This window comes from Gouania willdenowi, chromosome 10 (assembly GCF_900634775.1).
Source record: "Gouania willdenowi chromosome 10, fGouWil2.1, whole genome shotgun sequence".
Lineage (NCBI taxonomy): Eukaryota > Metazoa > Chordata > Actinopteri > Blenniiformes > Gobiesocidae > Gouania > Gouania willdenowi.
This window is the reverse complement of record NC_041053.1, coordinates 36,042,682-36,070,423: the sequence shown is the minus strand read 5'-3', so window position 1 is coordinate 36,070,423 and position 27,742 is coordinate 36,042,682. Positions and strand designations below refer to the sequence as shown.

The following is a 27,742-nucleotide window of genomic DNA, read 5'->3' as shown; positions in this document are numbered from 1 at the left end:
ATGCCCTTCAGGTCCATAGGCAATTTGTCCCTTAAGTTTAAAGCTCTGAAAAAGACAGACATATGTAAGTAGTTGGTATTAGGACGACTGGTGGTGACTGACGCCCCATTCGCACGAGACAAGTATTATTTGGGGACCCCATGTAATAAATAAATGACCCCCCAAACGGACATTTCCAAAATATGATATTGCGTAACATTTGCTCACATTGTTTTCAACATGGCGAGGACTAAGAAGAAAAGTAGGCACTGGATGTGAGAAAAAACCTTAAAATTATTTGATAAAAGTAAATAAACATGCGTCCTGGAAACAAAACAATGCCTAATCATGCATCAGATCCCGCCCATTTCTGTCCAAATCACAGAGTGGTCTATTCACAGGACTTCAGCAAAATATAGTAGGTAATTTGCGGGGAAATTTTTACTTTACAAATTACTGACATGGCCGATTTGCATCGGATTAACATCACAGACATTCTTCGCAATTATTACAAATCGCATGTGGTCCCTAGGTGAAACTAATCCTGTGTGAATAGGGCATAAGTTGAGTATTGTACCAGTGGATATAATGGGAGTATTTGATCTTTTCTTGAAATGATCTCAGTTGGCCAGTTCAAATAATCTTCTTTTGTAAATATTTGTAAATTATAATGTACTTTAGTTTCAATAAGGGGCCATGATAAAGTGTAGTGCATATATCAGTGATACTGGTCCTGTAGGGACACCTCCACACAAGGATAACAGCTGTATTCTGGGCAACTTGAAGCCTACTTAAACCAGATTTAGTGGTTCCCGTACACTGAACAGGACTCGAGGTGAGAAAAGCACAACAGATTGTATGACTTGTTTCAAAGTTGGTGGGGAAATAAAAAAGGCGGATCTAATAACAGCCATGTTAGTTGTCATTTTCTATACTAGTACAGTGCCCGTCTCAAGTATGCATTCATATAGTGGGAGGAGCTTAAGTAGAGTAGTCAATTATGGCCAAATGAGTATGTGTTGGCCAACTTGAGAGAGTGTTCTTTCAGGCTGGCCACGCCTCCATGTCGCTCAATGGTCTCTGGAGAAGAGAGTCCCAGGTGTGGCAACAACTCCGCCCAGAAAAAAACTCATCAAAGCGATCAGCAGATGCCTCTGAGGAAGACTTAAAGTTGGCAATCGAAACATGTCAGGTGATCAAAGTCAAAATTGTCTGAATAAATGAAACATTAACATAATTTTGCTATTGTTTGATCTGTGGATACAACAACAACAACAACAACATACTCTGCAAACTTTTCATTTATTTGTCATTTCAATGTATTTTTTTTAAGATAAATATTAAATTATTACTATTAATGTATAAGCTGGTACCGTAATAAATAAAGGCTTCCAAACAAGTCGAGTATCAACATTTCTTTAATCAAATCCCATTTTACAGCCGAGTTAAATGACTTGAGATTAACCCATTAACACATTTATAAAGTGTTATTATTAAGTGTATTATTTAAAAGCAATCTACAGATTTCAAAGCTGGTGGGTTTGTCTCTGGGTTTGAAACCATGAAGTGAAACTGGGAGAAACCAGGCACTTTGTTACAAGCTGCACCTGAGGAGAGGACGAGAAGACATCATTTCACACACATTTATTCACACATGTAAGAGAAAGTAAGTGTGTAATGTTTTATTTCACTGTAAAACCTAATCTGAGCTGAAGGGATTAAAACATTGTGGATGTAGGATTAAAAGATAAAATGATGAGCGTGCTATTTAAAGATGAATCAATGTTTTTTCTGAGAATGAGAGGACGACTGTCACTCCCTAATCAGAATTAATTAAATATTCCCCTTTTTATGGCCTTTACATCTACATTTAGTTTTTAAATATATACAGTATACATATATATATATATATGTGTGTGTGGAAGATCGTTGCCCTGGATGTTGAAAATACAGAGAAAAAAGTAGTGGATGGATTCTAATGTTTGATTTTAATGACAATAATCTTGGTTCTGTCCATGTTTCCTGGCTACAAATGTTACAGCAGGGGTGTCAAACTAACTTTAGTCCAGGGGTCACATCCTGCCCTATTTTTTTCGCGAGTAGACCAGGTTGAGAAAAAAAAAAAAAACAATTATGGAGTTGTAACGAAGCAGTTTAGTGTTTAAAGTCCATTAACTTTCTATTTTCTGAATATACTGGTACTGCTACTGTAAATACTCACATTTTGTATCCATTTTATACCTATTATTATTATCATCATCACTTTATTTCTATACATCGAGGTTCTACAAATTTCTACAAGTTGGTTCATTTATATTTATATTTTCTCCTGCACCCAATTTTATTTTATTTATGTATTTACGTATTTGTTGGTATGATAACATTAAAAAGGTTCTGAGACCACATTGCAATGCAAACAGTGACAGATATTTACTACTGCATAAGGTGATTTCCATAAAACCAGTGGAATTTAATGGCCACCCCAGTAAAAGTGATGTGGAAACACCAGTGTATTATTAATACTGAGCTTTACTGACTTTAGTTTAACCAAGCTAGTGACGTAGCATTAGGGTTAAATATTGTAGAAATTCACAGCTCGGGCTCATAGTTTTCCTGGTGCTTATATCACATGTTGAACTGTTGAAAAAACTGAAAATTCTTACAAAATACTTCAATTTTACTCTAATTATTACATAATATTTCCCTGAATTCAATAGAAATGTGTCACGAAATCCAGTAAATTTAAAGTGAAGATCCTGTTGGGACTGACATCTGTCACGTTTTGCTTGTTTACTGTAGATCAGATATAGGCAACTGGTGGCCCGGGGGCCACATGTGGCCCTCAGTATAATTTTATGCGGCCCCCAAAGTAAATGTACAAAATTACAGAAAAATACACAAAACAAGAGCAAGAATATATATAAAAAAAAAACACAAAGAATTACAACATTGCAGGAAAATACAGTAAAAGAAAAAAATAAAAACACTGACAAAACGACAACAGTAATACACACAATTAGTCCAAAAAATATACAAAATTACAGAAAATGACAAAAAAAGTACACAAAAAGATAAAAAAAAAAACATGAAAAAAACCCACAACACTAACGAACAAGCAAAACGACAAGAGAAATACACAAAAAATACTCCAAAAAAAGCAAAATAACACACACAAATATACAATAGGACTCCAAAAAACATATATTTGACAGGAAAAATACACAAAAGGACAACAGAAATGCACAAAATGCCTCACAATGAGCAAGAAAACAACAAACATACACAAAATGACAGAAAAACACACAAAATTGCTATAAAAACTCTTTGTTCTTTGTATTTTATTTCTACGTAAAAGTACAAACTGGGGCACAATAACGTTGAAATGACTTGTTTTCATGAATAAAATCTGTGGCCCACTTGAGATCAAACTGCTCTGTATTTGGCCCCTGAACTAAAAGGAAGTTTGACGCCCCTGGTTTAGAGTCCTGTGTAGCAGTGTGATACACTGCTCTGGTTTGCCCTACAACATGAATAACGTGTTCAAATCTTGCATTTGTCTTAATTGCACGAAAATATGAAATATTTACAGCTTTATTCGATTGCATTTGATTTTATGACGGTTCGTTAAGCCGTTTGGCAGCCGAGCATCCAAATGTGTGTTTGTGAAGCCAAAACGCTCACCATAGTGGCCTGTGGTGTTTGCACAGATGATGGCTCCAAAGAACTCGGAGTGATGCCTCTTGATTCTGGAAATGGCCGACACGCAGGCTGCCGTGGGATCGGCCCCGGCCCTCATCAGCTCCACGGCCAAGTAGCTGTTGGCACACATACAGGCAACACACGCAGAGCGAACTAATAAGTGCTGTCAATGGCAGCAGCTGAAATCACCCTGTTGATGTGATAAAGAATCAATAACAATCACACAAAAAAAAGACCTCTCTATGAATATAATGATTTTTCAACACTTTTCTGAAGACTACAACAAACTAGAGCCTGAACAATAGTGTCATATACTATACATGAACGCACATTCATATAATAACCATATATAGGATTAGTAATATAAAAAAGCGAAACGTAACTAAACAATGAACTAATGCACTGCTAGCACCACAGGATTTGCACGCAGCAAAAAAAGTTCATTAGTGACATATTAGAGCTAGATTAATCAGCCGCGATATTGACCGATATCAGTTAAACAAAGATAGTTCAAATGTACCCGATTAATCATTTCGGCTCTAAAAAAAAAACACCAAGCTAACTGTAATAAATTGTATTTTTGCACTTCTTGCTTTATAGCAGTGGTTTTCAACATTGTCAGCCCACGACCCCCAAAATGTAATATAAACAGTAGAAACAATCAGTTTAAACTGGTAAATAATTGACATAACAAATTGTGAATGTGGTTGATTTGCAAAAATAAGTATGAAATGTGGTGAAAAGAGGTTAAAAGTGACAATAATGGGTCAACATATGTGACATTGGGTGGGAAAAGTGGTGCAAAGGGTTTAAAAGTGCTGAAAATGTCTTGAAAGTGGAAAAAATGTGCAGAAAAGGCATTGAAATTTGCAAGTTTGGCGTAGTTGCAGAAAAAGGGTAAAAAATAGAATAGAAAATATTCGTAGTTTCTTGAATGCATTTGGTGACCCCCTCTTATTGTCTCACGACCCAAAATGGGGTCCCGACCCCAAGGTTGAGAGCCACTGCTTTATAGAACTCCTTTCATCAGGTAAGGCAGAGCCTTTTACCGGTTTACATCACAATGAAGTCACTTCATCTACATCGTAACCTTTCTATGAACTTGTTTTAATGTCACAATGTTTGCAAACTCTGAAAGACTCTATATAAAATACATCTATAATTAACCTCCATAAAAAAAGAAAGCGTGCGGGGAGTGACGACGCTGTTTCAGATCCAATTCTAAAACATATTTTCCCCAACAATCCATAAACACGGATGTCAGGTGGCTCTTAAACTGTGGCTGACTGACAGTAAAAATCCGCAATCAACATTTACAAGCTGAAATCCTGCAAAGCTGCAGTATTATTAAGAGTGTCACGTATAAACACTTGAATCCACTGGGAGCGAGTTGTTCATGGAAAGAAAAAAACAGTCCTGAATAGTTTGGTTTGCACATCACAAAGCTGTAATTGAAAATGGCAGCCCTCAGGTGTGACATGTGCGACTGAATGTTAAGCTGAGTGTCGTTTTAAAACTATCCTGGATAAATAACACTTTAAAAAACCCTCCAAGACTGCATCACGCTCACAACCAAGAAACAAACAACCACTTAAGTCAAATCTGGCTTGTTTTTTGGGGGGTTTTTTTGTGCAACGTACAAATGACAGTTTTAGGGCAACACAGTCACTCCTCTCTTTATTGCACTATTTATGTTCTCGCAGCTAGAGGCTCACTTTAGAAGTCGCTCGCTTAAGTCTACACACATCACCAACGCTGATCATCTAGAAGTGTTTAATGTTTTTACACTGCAGAACAGGTCAGAAAACAGTTTTGTTATTCTAAACGTGGACTATACTGCGTATGGCGAAAATTAAGGTTGCAACAACGAATCGATAAAAATCAACATTTAAAAGCGTTGGCAACAAATTTCATTACGGATTTTTTTGCGTTGTGCGAGTTTATATCACTGACCATGACACGTAGCCGTTTGCTTCACCTGCAGACTGAGCTTTGTGTGCGCGCAATGAGGAAGTACTTTAAAGGCTGTTATATGTCACCATATACAGTATCATTTGAGAATAATTACCACTTATTAAAATAAAGCTATAATTAGGTTTGGGCAAAAAAATAAATAAATGTAATCAAATTTGAAGATGAAAACAATTTTTACTTTGCAAATTTCAGTTAAATATTTAATTTATTTTTCCCACCACAGTTTTTTCGGACTTTTTCGCGTCCCGTCTGTGTGGGTTACCGTAGCGCGTACCTCTTTGTAGTTGACTCATCCCTCAGTGGTTGAAGCTGTTCAAGCTTTTTGTTATTTTGCTGGTTTGTTCTGATGTTTGACCTTATTGATTGTATTTTTTCATTGAAATATACAGCAAATTCATTGCATTTTCCAGCTGACAGTAATTCAGGGGTTGTGAGCTTTTCAATTACAGAAAACAATGTGCGAGAGTTGTTGACATTTTTAGCAATAATTTCAGAAAAGTACTGCTGTCTTGCTTAGAACAAGCCATCTCTGAATTTACGTAGACTTATTTTGTACAGTTCTAGATGAATTTGGAGTTTTGTTGATCTCCATTTACGCTCAGCTCTTCTATAATCAGATTTCAAATTCTGCATTATCTCAGTCCTGCTTCAAGGTGTTTTCTGTGTGTTTGGTTTTCTCTTAGTTTTGATTGGAGCCACCACATCTATGACATTACAGACTTTTGTATTAAACTCATCCAAAAGATTATCAGCTGTCTCACCACTCAATGTTGGTGTCATTGCTATGGCTTCTACAAACTGTGCACATGTTGTCATTTATGTACCTTTTCTGTAAACACACAGAAGTAGGGGGAACAGATGTTACAGTCTCTAGGTCAAAAAAGACACAGAAAATATCAGATAGAGCTAAGTCTCTTACATCAACAGCAGAGATATCAACACTTTTAGAGATAACCAGATCCACAGTGTGACCTTGAGCGTGTGTCGGACCAGTTGTATAAGACTAAAAGTGTCCATCAAAGCATACAGTTCTTTGGCAGTATTGTCCATGTTATTGTCTACATGAATAATGAAGTCACCTGTTATTATTAAAAAGTTATTAATAACTAGTAAAAGTAAAACTAGTAACTTTTACTTTGAGTACTATTTAATTGAGCTACTTTTTACTTGGACTTAAGTTTTTTATGTATGACTTACTTCTACTTGAGTAGGATATATCAGTTCTTTTTACAAGTCTGCTATTTTCTAATTAATCTAAAGCATGTGTACAAGGTTGAGTAATATATTAATATATTCAAAGAGCTTCTTGATCCAATCACCTGGGCAGAAAACGCATCATGACGTCTCCGTCTCCGGTTGCAGCCGCTCCACCCGCTGAGCTGTCTACATAGGCTCCTGCACCGATAATAGGAGAGTCTCCGACACGACTGGAAGACAGAAAAAACCCACCCATCTATGAATGATTAGCTGCCAGAGGCAAAAACCTTCTTAGAGCACCTGAAAATGAACAAGTTCCTAATGGCTGATGGTGAAATCAATAAGCTTACCCTGGAACCTTGTGCGTCAGTCCGTTGGTTGAAGTGCCGGCGGCCATGTGACCATTCTGATCAATAACAATCATCCCTGTTGCACAAAAAAAACAAACAAAGAAACAAAACAATTCAAGCTCTCCACTCAGGCTACCCAGCCAATGCTTTTCTATTGGCTGTGGGACGAAATGATCAACACACAAGTCTCACACACATCCGCTAATATGAAAACAAGTGGGAAAAAAACCCACCATTTTTAGGAACAAAGTTTTTTCCAACTTGTCAAGAAGGAGGAGTTTGCTTTTAAAGATGGAGTGGTTTTGCAAAAAATTGAGAAAAAGTGCTAAATGTGGCCTGCTAAATTCAAAATTGCAGACTTCCAGTTGAATTTAGGTTATAGGTCTAAATTTCATTTCTGCTAGTCACAGTCCACTGCATATACCTACCAAATGCCATCAAGCCAGTTCAAACCACTGAGAAGTTACAAACTCTAGGTGGCACTAACGAGTCCTGAAATTGCATCAAAAAACTACACGTTAAATCTTTCACCAAACTATATCGTCCTGCCAAATTTCAAGAAATTGCACCCCCAGGGAGGGCCTCGCAAATCCAAGTAAATAGGCGGTTAAAGAATAAGAATATAAGAAGAAGAAAAAGTGAAAACTCCATACATAAACAATAATTATAGCTGCTGCACAGCAAAAGTCGGGGCCAGGCAATTTTAGATGTAAATGTTGCATGAGCTGAGGCTTGAACTAACAATCTTCAATGCCACAAAACATCCTTTATGTCACTGAGCTAATTGGCTAATCCTATAACCTGTTAGCAAGATAGCAACTGTTTGCGTCTAAAGGCAGGTTTCAAATGGCTAAAAATGCACTTAATAAGACTAAAATCCAAAAATACACATATTGCACCTGGACAGCAAGGAGTTGTTGGTCATTAACAATGATTTATTGGCTCCATAAGTGACAAACAAAATGAAAAAAATTGCTGTAAAAGAAAAATAAAATAAAAATCATCTACCACGACACCAACATCTAGATTTTTTTTTCATTTTATAAAAATGTTATATGTATTTCACAAGAATTTGTACTCATTTTACAGTAAAACAATTTAATTAGGGGTGTGCATTGCCATGATTTGATAAATACTGCAATATCAATAATTACAAATTTCACCTTTACAAGTACAAAATGGTATGAAATAACTTGCCAGAACAGGTAAATGGTAACTAACTGTAATTCAAGTATCAATATCAAAAACAGGGGGTGTATTTATTAAACTGTCAAATTACATTTTACAAAAAAAGTTAAACTTTTCTGATTTTCTGATTGTAAAAGTAATCACATAAATCTAGAAAAGTGCCCAGTATGTCTTATAACTTCCAAGCTGAAATGCATTGAGGAGTGAGGTAGTTTAACAAGATCTGATGTGGTTCACTGACACCTAGTGACTGGACGTTTACATGCTATGCATATGTTAGCGCAATGAAATTATTATTTTTTCATTAAAAAACATGATTAAAAAAATCAATTTCAACATATTTTAGATCGATACAATAATCGCACGGTGAAATATCGCGATATATCGCCTAATAATTTTTTCTTATAACGTTACCTTTTATGATAAATCAAAAATTTGTGTGGAACGTTTGTTGTAGGACAATGTGAAGATGCGCTGTAGCAAGTTTGGTTAAGATTTAATGATAGATTTAATAAGTTTTACAGTTTGTGGATGGACATCATAATTTACAGTGGGTTTAAATTTACGAAGGTTTACTTTAGAGCCACCTTTAGAACCTGTTTTTGCAGCTGAGACAATCTGGACATTTGGGACTGGAGATTTAGTGGTTTTTCACATATGGAAAGCATGATTTCCTCAGAAGAAGAAAGAAAGAAAGAAAGAACAACATGCAGGATAACAATAGGTTAGCTTTGGCTGCCAAAACATTTCACAAAATGCTGGGAATGCTCCTCAATCACTAGATAGATGTCCTGCTTCTGGAAAAAAAACCAACCTATTGTATCATGGGAGTGAATATTGGTCTGGCGTTCCAGCGTGGTCCGCAGCAGAGGTACGTGGGGCCTGTACGGGCCACAATACTCGGAAGGGTCCGGACTGACACACTGTGCACAAAGGATAAATCTACATCAGTGTCATTATCCAGCCATTATTCATTACTATAAAACAGTGCTTCTCAATGTGTGGGGCGCACCCCCTGGTGAGGAATGGATATAACACAGGTGGGGCACCACAAACTTTTTAATGTCATGCTAAATGTCTTTTGTCATTGACAATAAAGATCAATAACACAAAACACACAAAAAAAGTAATAATGACAAGCATAAAAATGAAGCAGAAATGAATTAGACTACATTAAATATGTGACCGGGAACTAAAAGTAACATGGGACTAAAGTGCAAAAATAATTATTTACATCAAAATGTGAAGTTGAGTGTAAAAATAAACAAACTTTCAATATCTAGCTTAAAAAATGTATTTCCTTTTTGGTTTTCTTAATCAATTGGAAACAATGTTTTGTTATTTCCTGTATTTTTCACTATTACACTTTTACATTTGGTTTTTAAGCAGGTGATTACCGTAGTTTAATTTAGTTTTTGAGTTTCAATTTATGAAATGTTACTTGTATTATAATACTTTAATAATATCTATTATTTTTATTATTATCTTTATTTATGAAATATGTTACTTGTATTACATTACTTTATTTATACTTATTATTTTTCATTATTAATTATTTATTTATTATTATCTTTATTCATAAAATATGTGACTTGTATTATATTACTTTATTATTTTTTATTATTTATTTATTATTATCTTTATGAAATATGTGACTTGTATAACATTACTTTATTATTATTATTATTATTATTATTATTATTATTATTATTGTTATTATTTATTTGTTATTATCTTTATTTAGGAAATATGTTACTTGTATTACATTACTTTATTATTATTATTTATTAAATATTATCTTTAGTTATGAAATATGTTACTTGTATTACATTACTTTACTATTATTATTTAATAAATATTATCTTTAGTTATGAAATATGTTACTTGTATTACATTACTTTATTATTATTATTTATTAAATATTATCTTTAGTTATGAAATATGTTACTTGTATTACATTACTTTATTATTATCATTTATTTAATATTATCTTTAGTTATGAAATGTGTGACTTGTATTATATTGCTTTATTATTTAACATGATTTATTTATTATATTTATTATGAAAAATGTTACTTGTATAATATTACTTTATTATTTATCATTATTTATTATCTTTATTTATGAAATATGTGACTTGTATTTATGAAACATGATGTTACGTGTTCCCTGTTAGTTCATTTCATACGTGCACTGAACTTTTGTCACAGTTTGTAAACAGTGTTTAATTATTTCCTGTATTTTTGACGACTGCCTTTTTAAATTTCTTTTGTTATGCAGGTGATTAGTTTAATTTAGTTTCTGATTCATTATGAAATATGATGTTACTTGTTTTGCTGTTAGTTCAATAAATTTGAAAAGTGGGGAACACCCAAAAAAAGTTTGAGAAGCCCTGCTATAGAACGACATGTGACACTTTTTTTTTTTAATTTACTGGTATAATAATATTGATAAAAAAAAAAAAAAACTTTTGTCTCCAACCTCCTAATGACAGATAGCAGACAGTAGGGTGCGTTTCCTCGTCTGAAAGTGAAAGTTGAGCTGAAAAGTGAGTCAACCCTTGGTGCTACGTTCATTTCCTCGATGACGTGTGTCAAAACAGAGCACATCACGTAGAGGAGTTCAACATTTTCCCCTTTTCTCTCCTTTAAATTGTCTTTTCTGCTCTTTCAAGTGACTGACTCTGTGAGCTCGACTGGTGTGAAGATGTAAAAACTTTGAGTGTTGCTTTGATGTCTCGCATAAATGCACATCTGTTTGAGGAAGAAAAAAAAATAAAAAAATAAAATCTTCCTGCATTTTGAGTTGACAAACTGCTTAAAATCTGACAGTTTTGTGAGCCACTGACAAACTTCTGATACTTTTAATATTATTACCTGTTTGGCTTCTCTAGAATGGTTTAAATACAGCATGTAGGGATGAAAACTAGTTTTCCGCCGGTGTTCTCATATCTGAATTGAAATCTGCTTTCCTCTTTCCTAAAAGTGTCTCTGCATTATTCATGCAGCAACGCTTTTTGTATTTCTATTCATGACCCTTGGAATGCCATCACTTCATGTATGAACTTCTTTCAGAATGGTTTTGAATCCAGGCCATTTCAACAACTAAAGGAGATAAGCACACTGTTAGCACCACTGGAATTGGTTGGTTGGTGGACATGCACATTTTTAGGTCTCACCCTCATAACACGAGCTTCAAAGAAGTTCAGTTTTATTTTTTTATTTAAACCACAATCTTGTATGCAAACATTGCACACGTCACTACAAAGTTAGTTGCATGCAGTGTTTTCCCTTGAAATATTTAAGTTCTCAGTGTCTCTGCACCAACACATTTTAATGCCTTGTTCTCCTTCTACTCAAGGTTCTCTGAACCATTGGGGAAAACATGATCCACATTTACGCCTACTTGATGCCAGGATGATTTTGGATATGCGAGAAAGCTCCAAGGTTTTAGCACCAATTTGTCCTAATTTACATGATTTTGTAATAGTGTAAATTTGTAATGCTTTCTACATATTTCACCAGATCAGAAAACGTATTTTCCGGGCTATTGAACACACCACTGTATTGGCCGCATTACAAGAATTTAGCAATTTTCCAAGAAAAATCCACGTGAAGGCCACACCGTCACATAGGTCGCATTGTGTTGGCTGATGAGGGTGCCCTTCAAACGACTCGGCCAATCAGAACGGCTGCTGTACTCCTATATTTCCATGTATTCTGATTAATTTCAACTGAGGAGTTTACATATCTACATGAAGTCTCCTCCTCACTTCTCCACGTCTGTATATCTATTTACAGCTTTTCATGGTCACTTTTACACTTTTTTTGGTCAGTTTTTACAGGAACCAGACTAATATACCGCTCCGTCTGTTATTTTTAACATAATGTTTAACTGAACGATCGCCGTGATGTTCAGTGGCTGTTACAGTTCATTCATCCGCTGTAGGGGTGACTGTTCTCTGCCTCCTGACACCCGCATTCACTGGACACACGTACGTGACTGACTGAGAAATCCACACATAGAAAGCTCCGCCGTATTGGCTGCATTCTCAACTTTAAATGAAAGTAATAGCGTCCCATATGCCGGTAAATATGGTTGTTGGAACAAGAACAAAGTTGTTTTGCGCAGTGACAGCCCAGATTGTTCATACCAAACGCAACTTCAGCGACTATTGTTGTTTAAATCGCCCGCGATGAGTCGCTTTAAGAAAGCTGCACTTTTTGCAACGTTCAGTCTCTTCATCTACACCTCATGACGTAGAGAGAAATTTGGATGTCGTGACACTAACATCACTCGAAGTCGCTGAAAAAGTTCAACATTTTCAACTTTAAGCCACGAACTGTAACTCAGATCGTGTGATTGAGTCGCTGGAATTAAGTTGCTTGACGTTGTGTTTACATTGATTTTGAATGTAATCTAGTTGCTGAAAACACTTTCGGTGTGAATGTACTTTTCGAGGTCTCAGGTCCAGAACTTTGTTGTAAAAAATAAATAAATCCAGTGCAAAGAGCAGTTAATGCATTGGATTTATTTTGGTGACTCAAAGGGTTTTACATGGCATTATTCTTTCACTACACACTTAGTGGTGGTAAGATACTATTGTAGCCACAGCTGCCCTGGGGCAGACTGACAGAAGTGAGGCTGCCATCGTGCGCCATCGGACCAACACTCATGAACACACCACAATCATACTAGGCAATGTGGGTGACGTGTCTTGCCAAAGGACACAATGACAGATACCACTGGAGCGACTGTCCCCCACTGTGGCACCTGGAATTCTCAGTGGTCTCCATCCAACGACTAACCAGGCCCAGACCCGCTTAGCTTCTGAGATCTGATGAGATCGGGCAATGACAGGCTGGTATGGCCACGCATGGCGGTATGGTCAAGCATTGGGTGTATTGGATCAAGTGGTGACCAATATAACTAATGTTGCATCATGCCAGAAATCAGGTTTGGGTTTACACTTGTGTAAAAGACAGCAGCTGTTATCGTTTAAAGGCAAGTTCCAAATGGCTAATTCAGTTAATAATAGCGCTTTTTTTGAGAAGACTCAAAGGGCGTACAGAAACAATTATTCATTCACACCAGTCACTTACATCAGTCATACCGGTGATGGTAAGCTACAATGTAGCCACAGCTGCCCTGGGGCAGACTGACAGAAGCGTGGCTGCCATTTCACGCCTACGGCCCCTCTGACCACCACCAACATTAATGCACAATTCATACCCATTCATACAAGGCAATGTGGGTAAAGTGCCTTGCCCAAGGACGCAACACCACAACAACGACTTCAGTTATTGGACAACCCACTCTATCACTGATCCATGGTCGCCCCATAATAAGACGATATGTTTTTAACAATGATTTATTGGCTCCATGAGTGACAAACTGATGTTTAAAAATGGCATTTTTGCATTTACTTCAACCGTTTAACATGAGAGCAAAATAACAGCACGACGAATGCTGCATTCAAACTTCAGGATATCAGCATGTCCCAAATTCCGATCTTGGCCGTCAAAGTGTTTCAAATGAAGCACGTTGGAATATCTCCAAAACGTGGCTGACCAAGATAATATTTACAATGAAGACATTCATGTTTGTGTGATTAGTGGCGTTCCAATGCACTTTTTCAAGTAGGAGGTCAGACAATACAGAATTCCGAGCTGCCTTGAATGCAGCATTACTGCTCCTGAGCTATTGCTCCATTTCCACACATTTGCACACCCCACGCGCTGATTTTTATCCTAAAGGCGACCTAACATCTGTTATTTTTTAGAAGATCAACATGTATTAATGAAGATTTCATGTAATTTCTAAGGCAGAGAGCAACAGCAACTTAAAGGACTCACTCTCACCTCAGAAGCTCGCTTCTTTTTACTTCGGCTTGCTTGTCAATTTTCTTGGTTCTTTCTCAATCTTTCAGAATGCCTGTAGCTAACCCAGGTCAGAAGAACACGCAGTCCAGGGTGCAGCACACGTACCTTTCGATAATTGGGTTGGCAGTTGCCCTTCAGCCACTGGGAGAAAATATTCAGTGATTTGTTGGTAGTCAGGTCTTCTGCGATGAAGCCCATGTTCTCAGCAAACACAGACGCTGAAGGAGAGAAACATTACTTTCAGGTCAGGTTGGACACAAGGCATCGCTCTGACCTCAGGCTGGAAGAAAAACAAAGGGTCACCGACAAAGAAGTTGGCCCTTTAGCTTAAGTTGTAGCCCTGCTTTGTGGGAAAAGTAGACTTTGTGGTTTTTGTGAGCTGGAGGGTCATTCCTCTTATGTGAAGAAAGACGATTTAATTACCTCAATTGAGTTTTTATGGGATTTCCTGACATGAAACGAATGTTAAGTTTAAACAATGTCACACTGGAAGAAAGATGTTTTCCGACTCAACCTCACAAGCATGAGCTTCCTCTGCTTTGGCTGCTCTAATGGGAAACAAATCTAAGCCACCACTTATATATATTTGTTTCCAGACACCAGAGTGCTATAAAAAATTACTCGTTTTGTGTTCAGGGCATTATGTTTTTGCTTTGATCCGCTAACTGCTGCTCTGAAAGAAAACGCAGCTCGTATTTTGTCGAAAAAGCTGGTCCCGCGGTGAGAACTGTCTCAGTGAGATGATTAGTGTGCAAACAAAATGCCTTTAAAACTCCACGTAACGCTTAAACATCTCGAATATTTGCCTCAAAATGCCAAGTGAGTGCAGGATCTGTTTGCATCCGACAACATTATTCTATTCTTATGTGAGCACAAACACCAGGGTTGGGGTCAATTACCTGTTTCAATTACAATTACGCCTTCGAATATCCATGTTCAATTACAACTCAGTTACGATTGTGTGACTGCCATTTTTTCCAAATGCAATAAAAATCACAATTGTAATTTTTCTCCCTGGAAGTCAATTACAATTACATTCTCAATTACTACATTTCAATTACTTCTTTATCCATGCAAATATTGGTACTGACATTTTTTGTGTGGGCGTCCTACAGCTTTAGTCAAATTAAATTCAAGACTTTTTAAGACTTTTTATTGCCATTTGAAATCAAATTTAAGACCAACTTCAGAGTAAAAACGCCACATCAATTACATAGGATTTGGATTATTTATTGTTTTTGTGTCTAGTGCAGACGTGCAACTGGCAGCCCCTAAAGCAAACACACAAAATGACAGAAAAATACACAAGAAAAAAAAAACCAAACAAAAAAAAATCTAAATCACTCCAAAAACACAAGATGACTACAAAATAAGCCGGAAATCCGTAAAACAAAAATACAAAAAATAAAAACCATGTTGGACAGGCAATTTTCGATAAATTTACATTTTCCCATGTGTATACATTTAAAAAAAATAATGGGTAGCATTTATTTTGAAATGTGAGACTAATTGCAATCCTAAAAATCATACTTCTAAATGTAAGATTTTTGAAACATTGATTTAATACATTTTAATGACAATTAAGGTCTTATTTTTAGATTCATGAATTAAATGCCTTTTAAGACTTTGTAAGGTGCCATGGTAACCCTGATCAGTACCCACCCCTCGATATTAATTATTTTAAAAATGGTAAAAAAATCCTCGGCACAACTACAGATGTATGAAAAGTTGATATGAAACATATTTTTAATAATTGTTTACTACATCTGTCAGCCATAGAACTGTAACATGGTTCCCTCGCTTTGCAATTAATTAGGTTGTAAATGATCATTTTAAACAAATTTCAATGTCAATTACAATTACAACAGTATTAGTATTACAACCAAAACAGATTTTTCCATTACAATTACAAGTATAATGATGTCATAATTGTAATTAATGATCAATTACACAATTACAATTCTAATTGACCCCCAACCCTGACACACATACACGTACGCACACACATACCCGACTCCCCAACCAGCAGCGTGTGCTCGGTATGCTCCATCACAGCTCGTGCCACTCCGATGGCATTCTTGATTCTTCTCAGGTCTGCGACAGCGCCGACCTCCATTGTGTCGCTGCTCACGGAAAATACAATTACATCCCAGCAGGGTTTACTACATACAAATAGTATCTGCAGGTAATCAACACACCAGACCCCAGCCTCAATCCAATGTCACATCTGTAAACCTTATCCAGTTCTTGGTCAGAGGTTAACACATGTAATGCAATTCATGACCTCAGAGTCTTTGACACATGATTTGATCATTTACAAAAAATGTGACAAGGATAGGGTCATTTTTTTTTTTATCTTTTGTGTCTTAACGGTAGGGGTGTAAGGATACACTCAACCAAAGATTTGATTCAAATCCCGATTTTGAAAAAAAAAAAAAAATACAACAACCTCAGATCAAAGATAGGGATGTAATGATGCAACTAAACTTTTTAACTCGTATATTTTCTTCTTATAACCTTTTTACAAACAGTTTGAACTGTTTGAACTCATGAACCAAAATAAACTGCACATTTCTTTGTTTATCACCATGCAAAGTTAAACAAAAATAATAATAAAATAAAATAAAATGAAAGAAAAGTTTGCTTATGTTCCTGGCTTGGAATTTAAATATTTCTCTTAAGGTGTGTGTGTGCATGTGTCGGTGTGTGTGCATCGCTCTGTGCCAACGGCTCTGGCTTAATTCCGATCATTATCCCACGTGCTCGGGCCTTTTTCGGACGTTGTTCAGTAAATCAGGGGATGTGTTTTGATTAGCGTGAGAAAGACGCACAAATGGATGCTGACTGGCCTCTACATGCGTGCACGGATGTTAATAGTGTCGGGTTGAAACAGGTTCAGCCTTAAAGAGATATCGGCTTCTTTCGAGTCGGACAGGTCCGGCCAGTGTTTTGTCGGGCTCAGGCCGGGTCTGGTCTTCTTTTTTTTTTGGATTAATTTTCCTGCTGCTGCTCTTGGTTCAGCCAAAACAAGCGCCAATAAAACAGTTACAGCGCCCCCTATTGCTGAATCGATTTGAATCCTCTGTTATTTGCATCGATTTAAGCTGATAGAGGATATATCCTTACATCCCTAGGATGCAGGGGCGTAGCACCACATTTTGGGCCCTGGGTACAAACCATCTTCTTGGGCCCCTACTATAAGTCTGTGCAGACTCTGGCTCCAAATGACGTCAAACTTGCAAAATGGCAGCGCCCCTAAGCGCTGTATTTTGGCTTCAAGAACGTTGAGTGGGAACAGCTACAGTGCACGCCCACTGGTTAGCATTAGAAAAGGGGCCGGGGGCTTAAAACCTGCAGAGTCACTGCAGAGCCATTGTTGCTTGCATGTGCAGCAGTTTCCAATAACACCGGGAAAAGTTGTGTGTTGTTTTTAGTCTTTTTCTGAAAGAAAAAGTCCCTGATAGTGTCTAAAATCTTGCTAAATATAGCATGAAATCACTAAGTAACAAACACTGCTCATAGTCTATAGAAGCTAGAAATAGAATAAAGTCGATATAAAATGTGCGGCATTACTTTAACATCTAAAAAGTTTAATTAAAAGTTATTCAATTAGAAGCTAAAAAGACTGTTATCTGCTCATTAAGCTATCACTTAAAGTTACACAGTTTATGTATTTTATACTACCAATAACAACAAAACAAAATTTGTAAAAAAATTACTTTCAAACCTATAAAAGGTTAAAAAAAACTCATTATACGTTTGCTGACACTTTAAAGTCAATTCATTGTCAACATGTTGCTTTTTAACTGTTGCAGGAAGTAGAATAAGATCAATATAACAATCATAATTACATTCATTTTTAAATGAATGGCTAATGCTAATATTCCAACACTTCCATGAGCTTACATTTATAAATGTGTTACATTTTTAAAATCAGGAACATTTATTCCATTTTATTTGCCAGCGGGTAAGTTACATTATACCTGTGTTAGATAGCGACTGCTGCTTTAATGGATTGAGAGATCATCCTCCCACAATGTATTCATGAGTTTGAGACCAAAAAGATGCAATTTTCCTGCATGATGATTGAGGGGATGCACCTGTTTGGAGCATAGCTTTTGTCTTCAGCTGACATTTATCTCCAATGGAAAAACCTTAAGTGTGTGAAAGTATTTGAAATCTAGGACTCGATAAATGGCAAGCTTTCAGATACTAATGAGTCTCTTAATTTGTGTGTGGAAGAAGAAGAGCTCGCGGAAAAGGTCAACAGTTAATTCTGCCAAGATATGAAGACGGCGCTGGCACAAAATGCAGGAAAATTGACACAAGTCGATAGCTGTATCGTCTTAATTTGCAAGATCAACGTTGTCAATTAAATGTTGTCAATGCGTCATTTTAAAAGGCTTCAAGACTTTGTTCCATTCTTCAGTAGTTCATGCTTCATTAAATCGCTCCTCAGGGACTGAGATGTAGTGTTTTTCCATTGTGCCAATAAGGGTTTTCACTAGCAATGTTGAGCGTAAGGGCCCCCGACGTCGTAATTTTGCTTCCCTACGGAGTGATGGCGCCCCCTACGCTCAGTTTTCAGCAATGTAGGGGGGATTATCTGTAGTTTTTTCCTTTTTTAATCGGTACCGTTGTAATAATTGTTGCACACTTGGACAAAAAAGGGACTTCCAGGTGTGCACGGGTTGTTTAAACACACTTTTTCTTTATGTGAGGACAACGAGGACCCCTGTAGCCACTTAGCTGCCTCTGATTCTGCTGCACCGTTCTTCAACCAGAAGTAGCGTGTGGTGTCACATGAAGCTGCTCGTCAAGTTTATAACTCACAACGGATCATTCTACATGCGCACACGGATGTGAACGCCGTCTGGTTGAAACGTGTTCGGGTTTAAAGAGGCATCGGCTTCATTCTGGTCAGACGGGTTCGGGCTGTGTTCTGTCGGGCCAGGTCTTCTTTTTCGGCCCGATTAAAGCTCCACTGTGTGCGTCATCTGCGTGTGTGTGTGTGTCTCCTCAGCGTGTGTGTGTTCGTTCCAATAATACTGCAGGTCCCACATAATACCTCATTTAAATTAGAAAAGTGTGTCTTTTCAGTCTTTTGAATAAAATGTTATTTCTTGTCTCTACAGCGTGTGTGAGTATTTAATAGTGGAGGATCTATACCAAGCATGAGTAACTCTCTAACTACATTCATCATCACCTTCACCAATTCAACAAATAACTTTTAGCTTTACAGTAAAGCTGGAACAAAAGTAAAAAAAAAAAAAAAAATAACAACAACAACAACAAAAAAACACAATTTAACGTTACTTCACTAAATTTGGCCCTCATAGAATTATACTGTTATGGTCATTTTTATATTCATCATCATATCCTCAAATGTATGTTCATGTGTACAATTTGTCATGTTTTAATACATGACGACTCCATTAATCTTTACACTTTTGAACAGCTGAATCATGATTAAACAGTACAGATCGTATTATTCTCAGTGCAGCACAGTCTCTGCCAAGGCCAGAATCTCTGCTCACATGCAGACATACACTGACGCACACACTTATCAAGAAGATAAAGACTGGAGCCAAACCTTCTCATAACATCTTCATCATCCTCCAACATTGCCACTATGGGCATCTGACTCCCTCCCTTTTGTCTCTCACTGTTGGGACCTTTTCTTATCTGTATAAAAAGCTTAAGCTTTGAAACTGTTGGAGCGGGGAGCGGGGCGCAGCACTTCCTTCGGACGTCCGCCTGGACGGACGCTAATTTTGTTTCATTTTGTTCCATCTTGTACCTTTTTTCTTAGTTTAGAATAAACTTTTTTTATATAAAATCATCAATGCTTCTCCTGGATTCCATCATTCAACCAGAGCAATGAATCATGTCACTAAATGAGGTCAACCGTAAATTCTGCCGTAACAATACGTTTCAAAAATTTTTGTGGCAGTGAAGCTCGCTCGCATGCAACGAGATCCCCCAATGCTGTGAAAAGTTCCAAAAACAAGCAGTGAACCCCAAAAGCCATGTAATTTAGCTTTTAAATGTACTTGTACTTAAGTAAAAATCTACTTATTTGCATTCTTCTGACACTTTGTCAGTTCATACTTTACCCGTTCATGATCATAGCATCCAGAGTAGTCTCTCCAGTCTCATCTGGACTTCCACCGTACCCAACGGTGCCATCACACTGCTCCGTTTCACAGCAGGCACAGCCCTTCTCCACCGCATTTAACACCGAGCCACCAGACTGCAGGACACTCCACGCTGAGAGCACAGAGAAACAATTACATTGGGTTCACGTTTCTAGCTTTGTTGGTAGTTAGTTAACTACGACTACTTCTTAATTCATAATTAAATAATCTACAAATTGGAAAAAGACTGACAGACATTACACACTGCGTGGCTTTTGAATTAGGAGTGTTGCGATACACTTCCGATATGATGACCATATTGCCGAATTCAATTCGAAACTATATCAATATCAGCACACATCTTACATACTTTTATTTCTTAATTAGTAGAGTTGAGTGTTATAAAAGGCTTAATAAAATGATATTATTCAAACGGAGAACAATAGTAAACAGCAGTAGTAGGTATTAGAAAAACTCACCCATTTATTTTTAACCAATGGCTTGCATACATTTTAACTTTAAATATAAGAATATTCAACAATTGAACCAAAAAAATAAATAATAAAATAGAAGACCCTGATAAATAACCTTTATAAAAACAATATATATTACATCAGAGATTTCAGATGCAATATGATGATCATTTTTTGCTGATATCGGACCGTTATCCAATATTAAGATCTGATTGGGACACCATTAACTGGAATGTGACGATTTTAACATAGTTACACTAAAAACACTAGCTTATGATTGCATTTTATATGATATTTTATCGTACATTTCTTATTTCTAAGCATATTTGGAATAAGAACAGATCAGAGGCTGTGTTCGAAACCAGAAACTAACGTACTACTCATACTAAGTGAGGTCAAAACAAGTAGATAGTATGGAGAGTACGCAAGGAATACCCGGATGTATACTATATCAGGCCATTTTTGAAGTATGCACGGTGGGCACACTAATCATGCTCAACCACCCCATGATGCATTGCGAGTGGAATGTAAAATCGTCCTGGGACCGCTGTCGCAGTCTGAGTTCACATCGTACTGAGTTCCTCTTAAAATCTCAGTATGTGACTACTGCATACTGAGATGTACCCGTACTGGGTTATATTGATTTAAAAAAATAACGTTACATTAGGTTAACTATTTTTACTGCAATGTATATTATAATCATGTTTTTTTGGAAAACAAATTATTTATTTTCGTATGGAGTTTTATTATAATCATGTTTTTTTCCAACATGTGCTTTATTTTTATCCAAACAGATTACAAGTAATAATAATAAAAACTGCATAGAATAAATTATAATACACATTTTTAATACAAACTCAATACATGTAATCTTAAAAACTGCATAGAATAAATTAGAAAACATTAGCTTTGAAATTAAATTTTTTATCTCAGCACGGCAGAAGTAGAAAAAAGCTAAGCGGAAGTAGCATAAATCCATTCTCCGGTAGTGCGCATGCTCATAACCGATCTCAGACCGATGACACCAGCTTGAAAAGTTAACCATCCCCTTTAGAAGACAAAGGCATCTCTTCTTGTGTTCCATTAGTTTTTTAACGCTTTTGTAAATAGGGCTCTTGTGTTAAAGTTTTGTCAGTAGCACAATTGAGGGTCCCCGAAAATCTCAGAAATGTCAGAATGAAGTGTGCTTCCCTGAGTTTTGTTCTACTTGGTCACTCACTCACTTAAAATGTTTTCAGAACTTTCAAAGGTGGAGAATCAACGGAGATATTTAGCCTTAATGTGCTTCAGGATTTTGTCTTCGTAAGTTTGAAATTCATCTCGATAAACTTGGAAGTATATTTCAGTGGGAATACTCATCATCGGTCATCATCCTAATAGTATATTAGTAGACGGTATATATTGAGTTTGTAGTGTATACAGTAGTACAGAGTATGCCCTTTCGAACACATCCAAACTCATTCTCCTTGAATGAGTTTGAAAACCCAGCTTTGTGGCTCCCTAGTGGCTCATGGGACCTTATGCAATGGCAGTGTCCAGAAAATATCTATAATAAACATCAACCACAACTTTATGTGAGCTCCTAAAACCTAATTTATTTAACTTTTAGGGCAATTATTTTATTTATCCAGTTATTTATCATTTATTTCAGCTCATCCTGTGAGTGGTTTCTGCATACATCTCTGATCATTTATAGGCTACCATCTTTATTTACATTAATCCCTTTATTGGAAAAAAAAAAAAGCTGATTTAATGCTTAGTGCTTTCTCTGAGATGAATATTGTGGATCCGTTAGTTATTATTCAGCTAAGCTCACAAACCCCATGCTGATGAGTTTCCTCCGAGCCCAATGACCAATACAATGGCTTTCCATTAAACACGCACTGACGAACCATTTGGTCACTGATCCCCAAGTACCCCCGGGGGATCAAAGTACCAACTGCTAATACCGCCACCAGCTTGCCACCACAGTCTCCAACTAGAATAGGACTCCAAATTCCTCTTCACATCACTTCCTGCTGGCTAAGTTCCTGCTTCAACCATAATCACTTTTTCACTTTTTGGCCAACTGATCATTACACAGGTTTTTTTTACCACAAAGTGGAAGATGAGATTTTCTGCTATTGTCATCAGCTGAGCCCCCAAAGGGGGGAGGATGGGGGGGAGAGATGGGGGGGAAATCTGCATTAGCAGATCAATAGTCACATGCTGCAACCTTTAAATATGTCCCAACAGAACCGAGAGCTGAGTATATATTTCATTTTTCCGTCACCTCGTGGGGGAAACAAGGTGAAAGCCATCAGATGAATTAAAGGGCACACATTTATCACAGTGAAATTTTTATGTTAACTGTAACAACCTGCAGGTCTGAGCTGTTGCCTAATATGCTCTAAATGACTTTTTTTTTTTTTTCCCACGGTGGGCTGTGCACCAGGTGGAAATCCACTTCTACACAGATAAGTCAGAGGCAATGCAGGAACATTTTCTGATTCGGTTTGTACCTTCTCCCAAAGTAACATCCAGATGGGGAGGCCAGACTTGGCAAGAGGCGGTTATGGAAGCCAGGAGGTTTTCTGCACATTTCACATCCCTTCGGAGACTCTGATGGTCTTACATATTTGTACAGATAAGCTCCAGTTAAGTTAAGTATACTGGCTGCCCCCCAAAAAAGTGCTGTGTGGTGTAAAAAACTGCTCTGCAATACACCTAGAGTCCAATGTTTGTCATTGGTCAAAAAGTTTCTGCTATCTTGAACAAACACGCGTGTAAACTAAGACAAAGCCTGCATCACACGCATCCAGTCAATGTGATCAATTAAGAACAGAATGTGGGCGAAAATAAAGTGAGACCCAAAATAAATGCTTTCTATTTTGTTTGCGACAAGGAAAATGCTTCCTAATGAATTCTAAAATAGAACTATAGTTCTCCATATTTGTAATGACCCAGTTCTGGAACATAACAGAGGGTGTGCATTTCACACTGAAGACTACCTGATAGCTTCATTTAAAGCTGATATCCAGAGTTTCTGAAAAATCTATGTTTATGTTAAATTATGTATCATTCTTTTGAAATTCATAAAAAAATCCCTGTCTAGTCTTTTACTATGGTCTACTGTCGGTGGTCATTCATATACCTTAATGTATATAAGTCCTTCCTTCGTCCTATAGACCCCTATACAAATGGAAACGATCGCTGAGTATGCCCAGGCTATATGCATTGACTTCCTGTTTTAGAGACTGTCAATCAAAGTGAATGTGGAACCGTGCACAGAAACAAGGCCGCGCGTCACAACAGCAAACAGGTAAATATGATTTTGGCTTTTATCTGACCCATAGACCTATATTAATGTGACCTGATGCGACCTTGCTAGGTTCCGCGATGTGCGTGCAGAAAAGTAGAGGTGTGGCTTCTGGTAGATTGGCAGAGGCAGGGGGAGGAACTGGAGCTGTTGGGGGCGGGACATCGCGAAGTCCTCTCAGAAACTCCGGATAGCAGCTTTAAGTAATCTAACACAATTAAACTATTTAGGGAGCTGAAGTTATCCACAAAAACTTTTCCAACAAAAGAGTAAAGAGGAGAAAACTAGAGATGCACCGAAATGAAAATTCTTCGCCAAAACCGAAAGTGCGAAAACCAACACTGGCACACTGGCATGCGCACACACCAACACACACGCGCGCACACGCATGTCACACACAAACACACGTGCGCACACACACAAACACTGGTGCCGCACACACACAAACACTCGTGCACGCGTACACACAAACACTCGTGCCTGTACACAAACACTTGTGCCCCACACGCAAACACTTGCACACGCAAGTCACACACAAACACTTGCGCCGCACACACACAAACACTCGAGCACAAGTACACACAAACACTTGTGCGAGTACACAAACACTTGTGCCGCACACACAAACACTTGCTCACACAAGTCACACACAAACACTCGTGCGCCCACACACAAGCACACACACACACACACACACACACACACACAAACACTCGCGCATAAGTACACACAAACAGTCTTGCGCACGTACACACAAACACTCATGGCGCACACACACAAACACTTGTGCGCACACACAAATGCTACATTCGTGTACACACACTTGTGCGCACACACAAATGCTACATTCGTGCACACACACTCACAAGCACTTGTGCGCACACACAAACACTTGTCACACATGCTGAAAGCGCTTCTCTGCTTTATTATACATAAAATTTACAATGGCCGAAATTTTGGTGTATCACTAAAAATAAAGTCAAATTCAAAATAATGGTTTCTCTTTGGTTGTGACAAAGAAAATGCTTCAAAACAGAAGTACTTCATAATTGCAATGACCCCAGCTCTGTAACATAAGAGAAGAACATAATAGAAAGTGTCTATTTCACACTACAGACAGCCTGAAAGCTTCATTTAAGTAATCTAATATAATTAAACTAATTAGGCAAGTTATTCACAATCATTTTCCAACAAAGGAGTAACAAAAGAACTCGAAGGAGAAAACAAAATTGGTCAAATTCATTCTTCTGGCAAGACAGAGAAGTATGTCCACACACCAGAATCTGCTTCAAAGTTTAGTTTTAATCAAGATTATTAGCACATGTGACATTTGGGGCGCTAGCCATTCATCAAATTCATTCTTCTGCCACTGATAATAATGATAATCAGAGGTGCACAGAACTTGTTTTGGTCCAGTGTTTAGCACCAATGATTGTTGCTTGGTTTTCCATCATTTTTCACCTCACAGGAGGCACAGACGTACTAACGAGACATTTTACTTTCATTTCAACAAAAAAGGAATAGAACTAGCAACAGATAAATGTATGATCTTCACAGCCAAACAGAAAATGAAACTTTCTAATGAAATGGCTCAAAACAAATATCTGAAAACCAATTAAATGAAACATGTTTTCAAGCCATTACAACAGTTACACAAGGCCATTATCATCACTCTCCTTAGGATTGTATTCCTGGTTAAAATGTTTAAATTTGAACTTTATGCATCTCTTTCTTTGCAAAAAAAAAAAAAAAAAAAAAAAAAAAAATTGCTCATACTCTGCACTTCAGTCTGAGGACAAACTATCTATCCTTGATATGTTGCACTACGGCTTCTTGATTATACAAAAAATTATAATCACGATTATTTTATTGAAACAATTATTTGTCAAGTTATCTATAATTTCCACAAAACAATGTAAAATATATTCTTTAAACATAAATAAAATCCTTCAAACACAAAAATCAAGTACGTTCACTTTTGCACAAAACCAAACAGTTTTTGCACGTGATGCGTCTTTGCTCTAGGTTTTCATCATCAAACCCAAAGTGGTCATTTGCCTGTTGAAATGTATTTTGAAAAACGCTGTACATCAAAATGTAGCTCAGAAATTACTTTATTGATTAGAAAAAAGAATTAAAATGTTCCCTATATTGTACATTATCAATTATAAACTAGAAATATAAAATAATGATTATAAACTTTGTTTTAAGGTTATTTTAGTCTTTTTCCCCAACAGCCATTAAATACAGCTCACCACAGCTGCCTGTTTATACACACTGTGGCCTACAGGTGGTGCTGCAGACACAAAAAGTTTTGAGAGATTAAACCTTTTTCTGAAGCAATTTTCTGCAAAGCATCAATACAATATTACAGGAAAATTAGACTGGTCAATACTAAGAACATCACATGTAAGATAATGATTATTGGGAATATCTATAGATAGATATACATTGTATATATAAAAAGAAGAAGAAGAAAAAGAACTGGGCCCTCTATAATAAGGCAGTAGCAGGCCCAGGAATAAGGCGTAAAACCATGTGAAACCTCAGGCCATTCATGCAATTAAACTGTTATTATCAAAGCTGTATCAGGCATTATCATCACAGTTAAAAATGTTATTAGTAATTGTAGATTTACACTCTCATGTTATTTAAAAATAACTGATGTATCAATCCACAACATTTACTGAAGCAGAAAAACACAAACAAATTTAAAGACTTCAGTTATTCCAGAAATACTGAAGAAAATAATGAAAAAAATAAAATTAGAGATCTAACTATGGTGTCAACATTTATTTTTTAAGGGCACAAGTCGGAGTATTGATAAACTATCGCACATTTATAGAAGAAGAAGAAGAAAAAGAAAAAGAAGAAGAAGAAGAAGAAGAAGAAGAAGAAGAAGAAATACAGTGTTGAATATTAACACTATATTTATTTATTTTTAAAATATAAAATATTGTTATTATTATTCCTACCTGTGAATGTTGCGTTCTTAAAAGGCCAAGTATTAATAACAAGAGGCAACGACGCATGTCCGAGTGGAAACACTAAAGTTAACAAATAAACCAACAGCAACGTAAACATTCTGTCCTTCTCAAACCGAGACATTCAAACTACTGTTCTCTCATTATTTCCATTCACTCTATATCTTCAATAAATCCGTTTAAAAAAATAAACAAACAAAAACATAGGTCTTGAAGATTCTCTGGCTCAAATCATTCCCGACATGTGACTTCCTTGTTGTGTCACATGAGCGAGGAGTGGGCGGAGTCAAAAAAATTAAAGGAACAGCGCAGCGCAACTGTTCAGACCCGTGATTAAATCTTTAATAGATTCACATCTGAGAAGTTTATAAATGTGCAACAGTGGTGGAATATACACATTAATATCAAAGGGGCAAATTACATTTACCAAGGAAAATAGGCATGAAGGGTCAACATCTGATTTAATATCTAAACGAAGAATTATTTCAATATTTTGTATTTTGTTTTTTTTCTCTTTCAAAGCAGTGATCATTTATTATTTTAAACATTTTTCAGACATTTGATACATGGTTTTAGCTTCT

General features: G+C 36.7%; 1 protein-coding gene across 2 annotated transcripts; it reads right to left on the bottom strand.

The window, feature by feature from the left end:
- Window positions 1–9: 9 nt before the first annotated feature.
- On the bottom strand, window positions 10–27,420 carry aga (aspartylglucosaminidase). 2 transcript variants are annotated; one of them, XM_028460410.1, is made up of 9 exons: window positions 27,153–27,420; window positions 20,386–20,539; window positions 16,280–16,392; window positions 14,375–14,487; window positions 9,202–9,310; window positions 7,200–7,275; window positions 6,972–7,079; window positions 3,661–3,794; window positions 10–1,143 (listed from the first exon to the last, which is right to left on the bottom strand). In XM_028460410.1, the coding sequence occupies exons 1-9, from the start codon at window positions 27,283–27,285 to the stop codon at window positions 1,121–1,123; spliced, it is 963 nt and encodes a 320-aa protein (XP_028316211.1). In that variant the 5' UTR covers window positions 27,286–27,420; the 3' UTR covers window positions 10–1,120. The 2 variants fall into 2 exon arrangements, with proteins under 2 accessions (XP_028316211.1, XP_028316210.1); XM_028460409.1 differs by lacking the exon at window positions 10–1,143 and adding an exon at window positions 1,380–1,586.
- Between the last annotated feature and the right edge of the window lie 322 nt (window positions 27,421–27,742).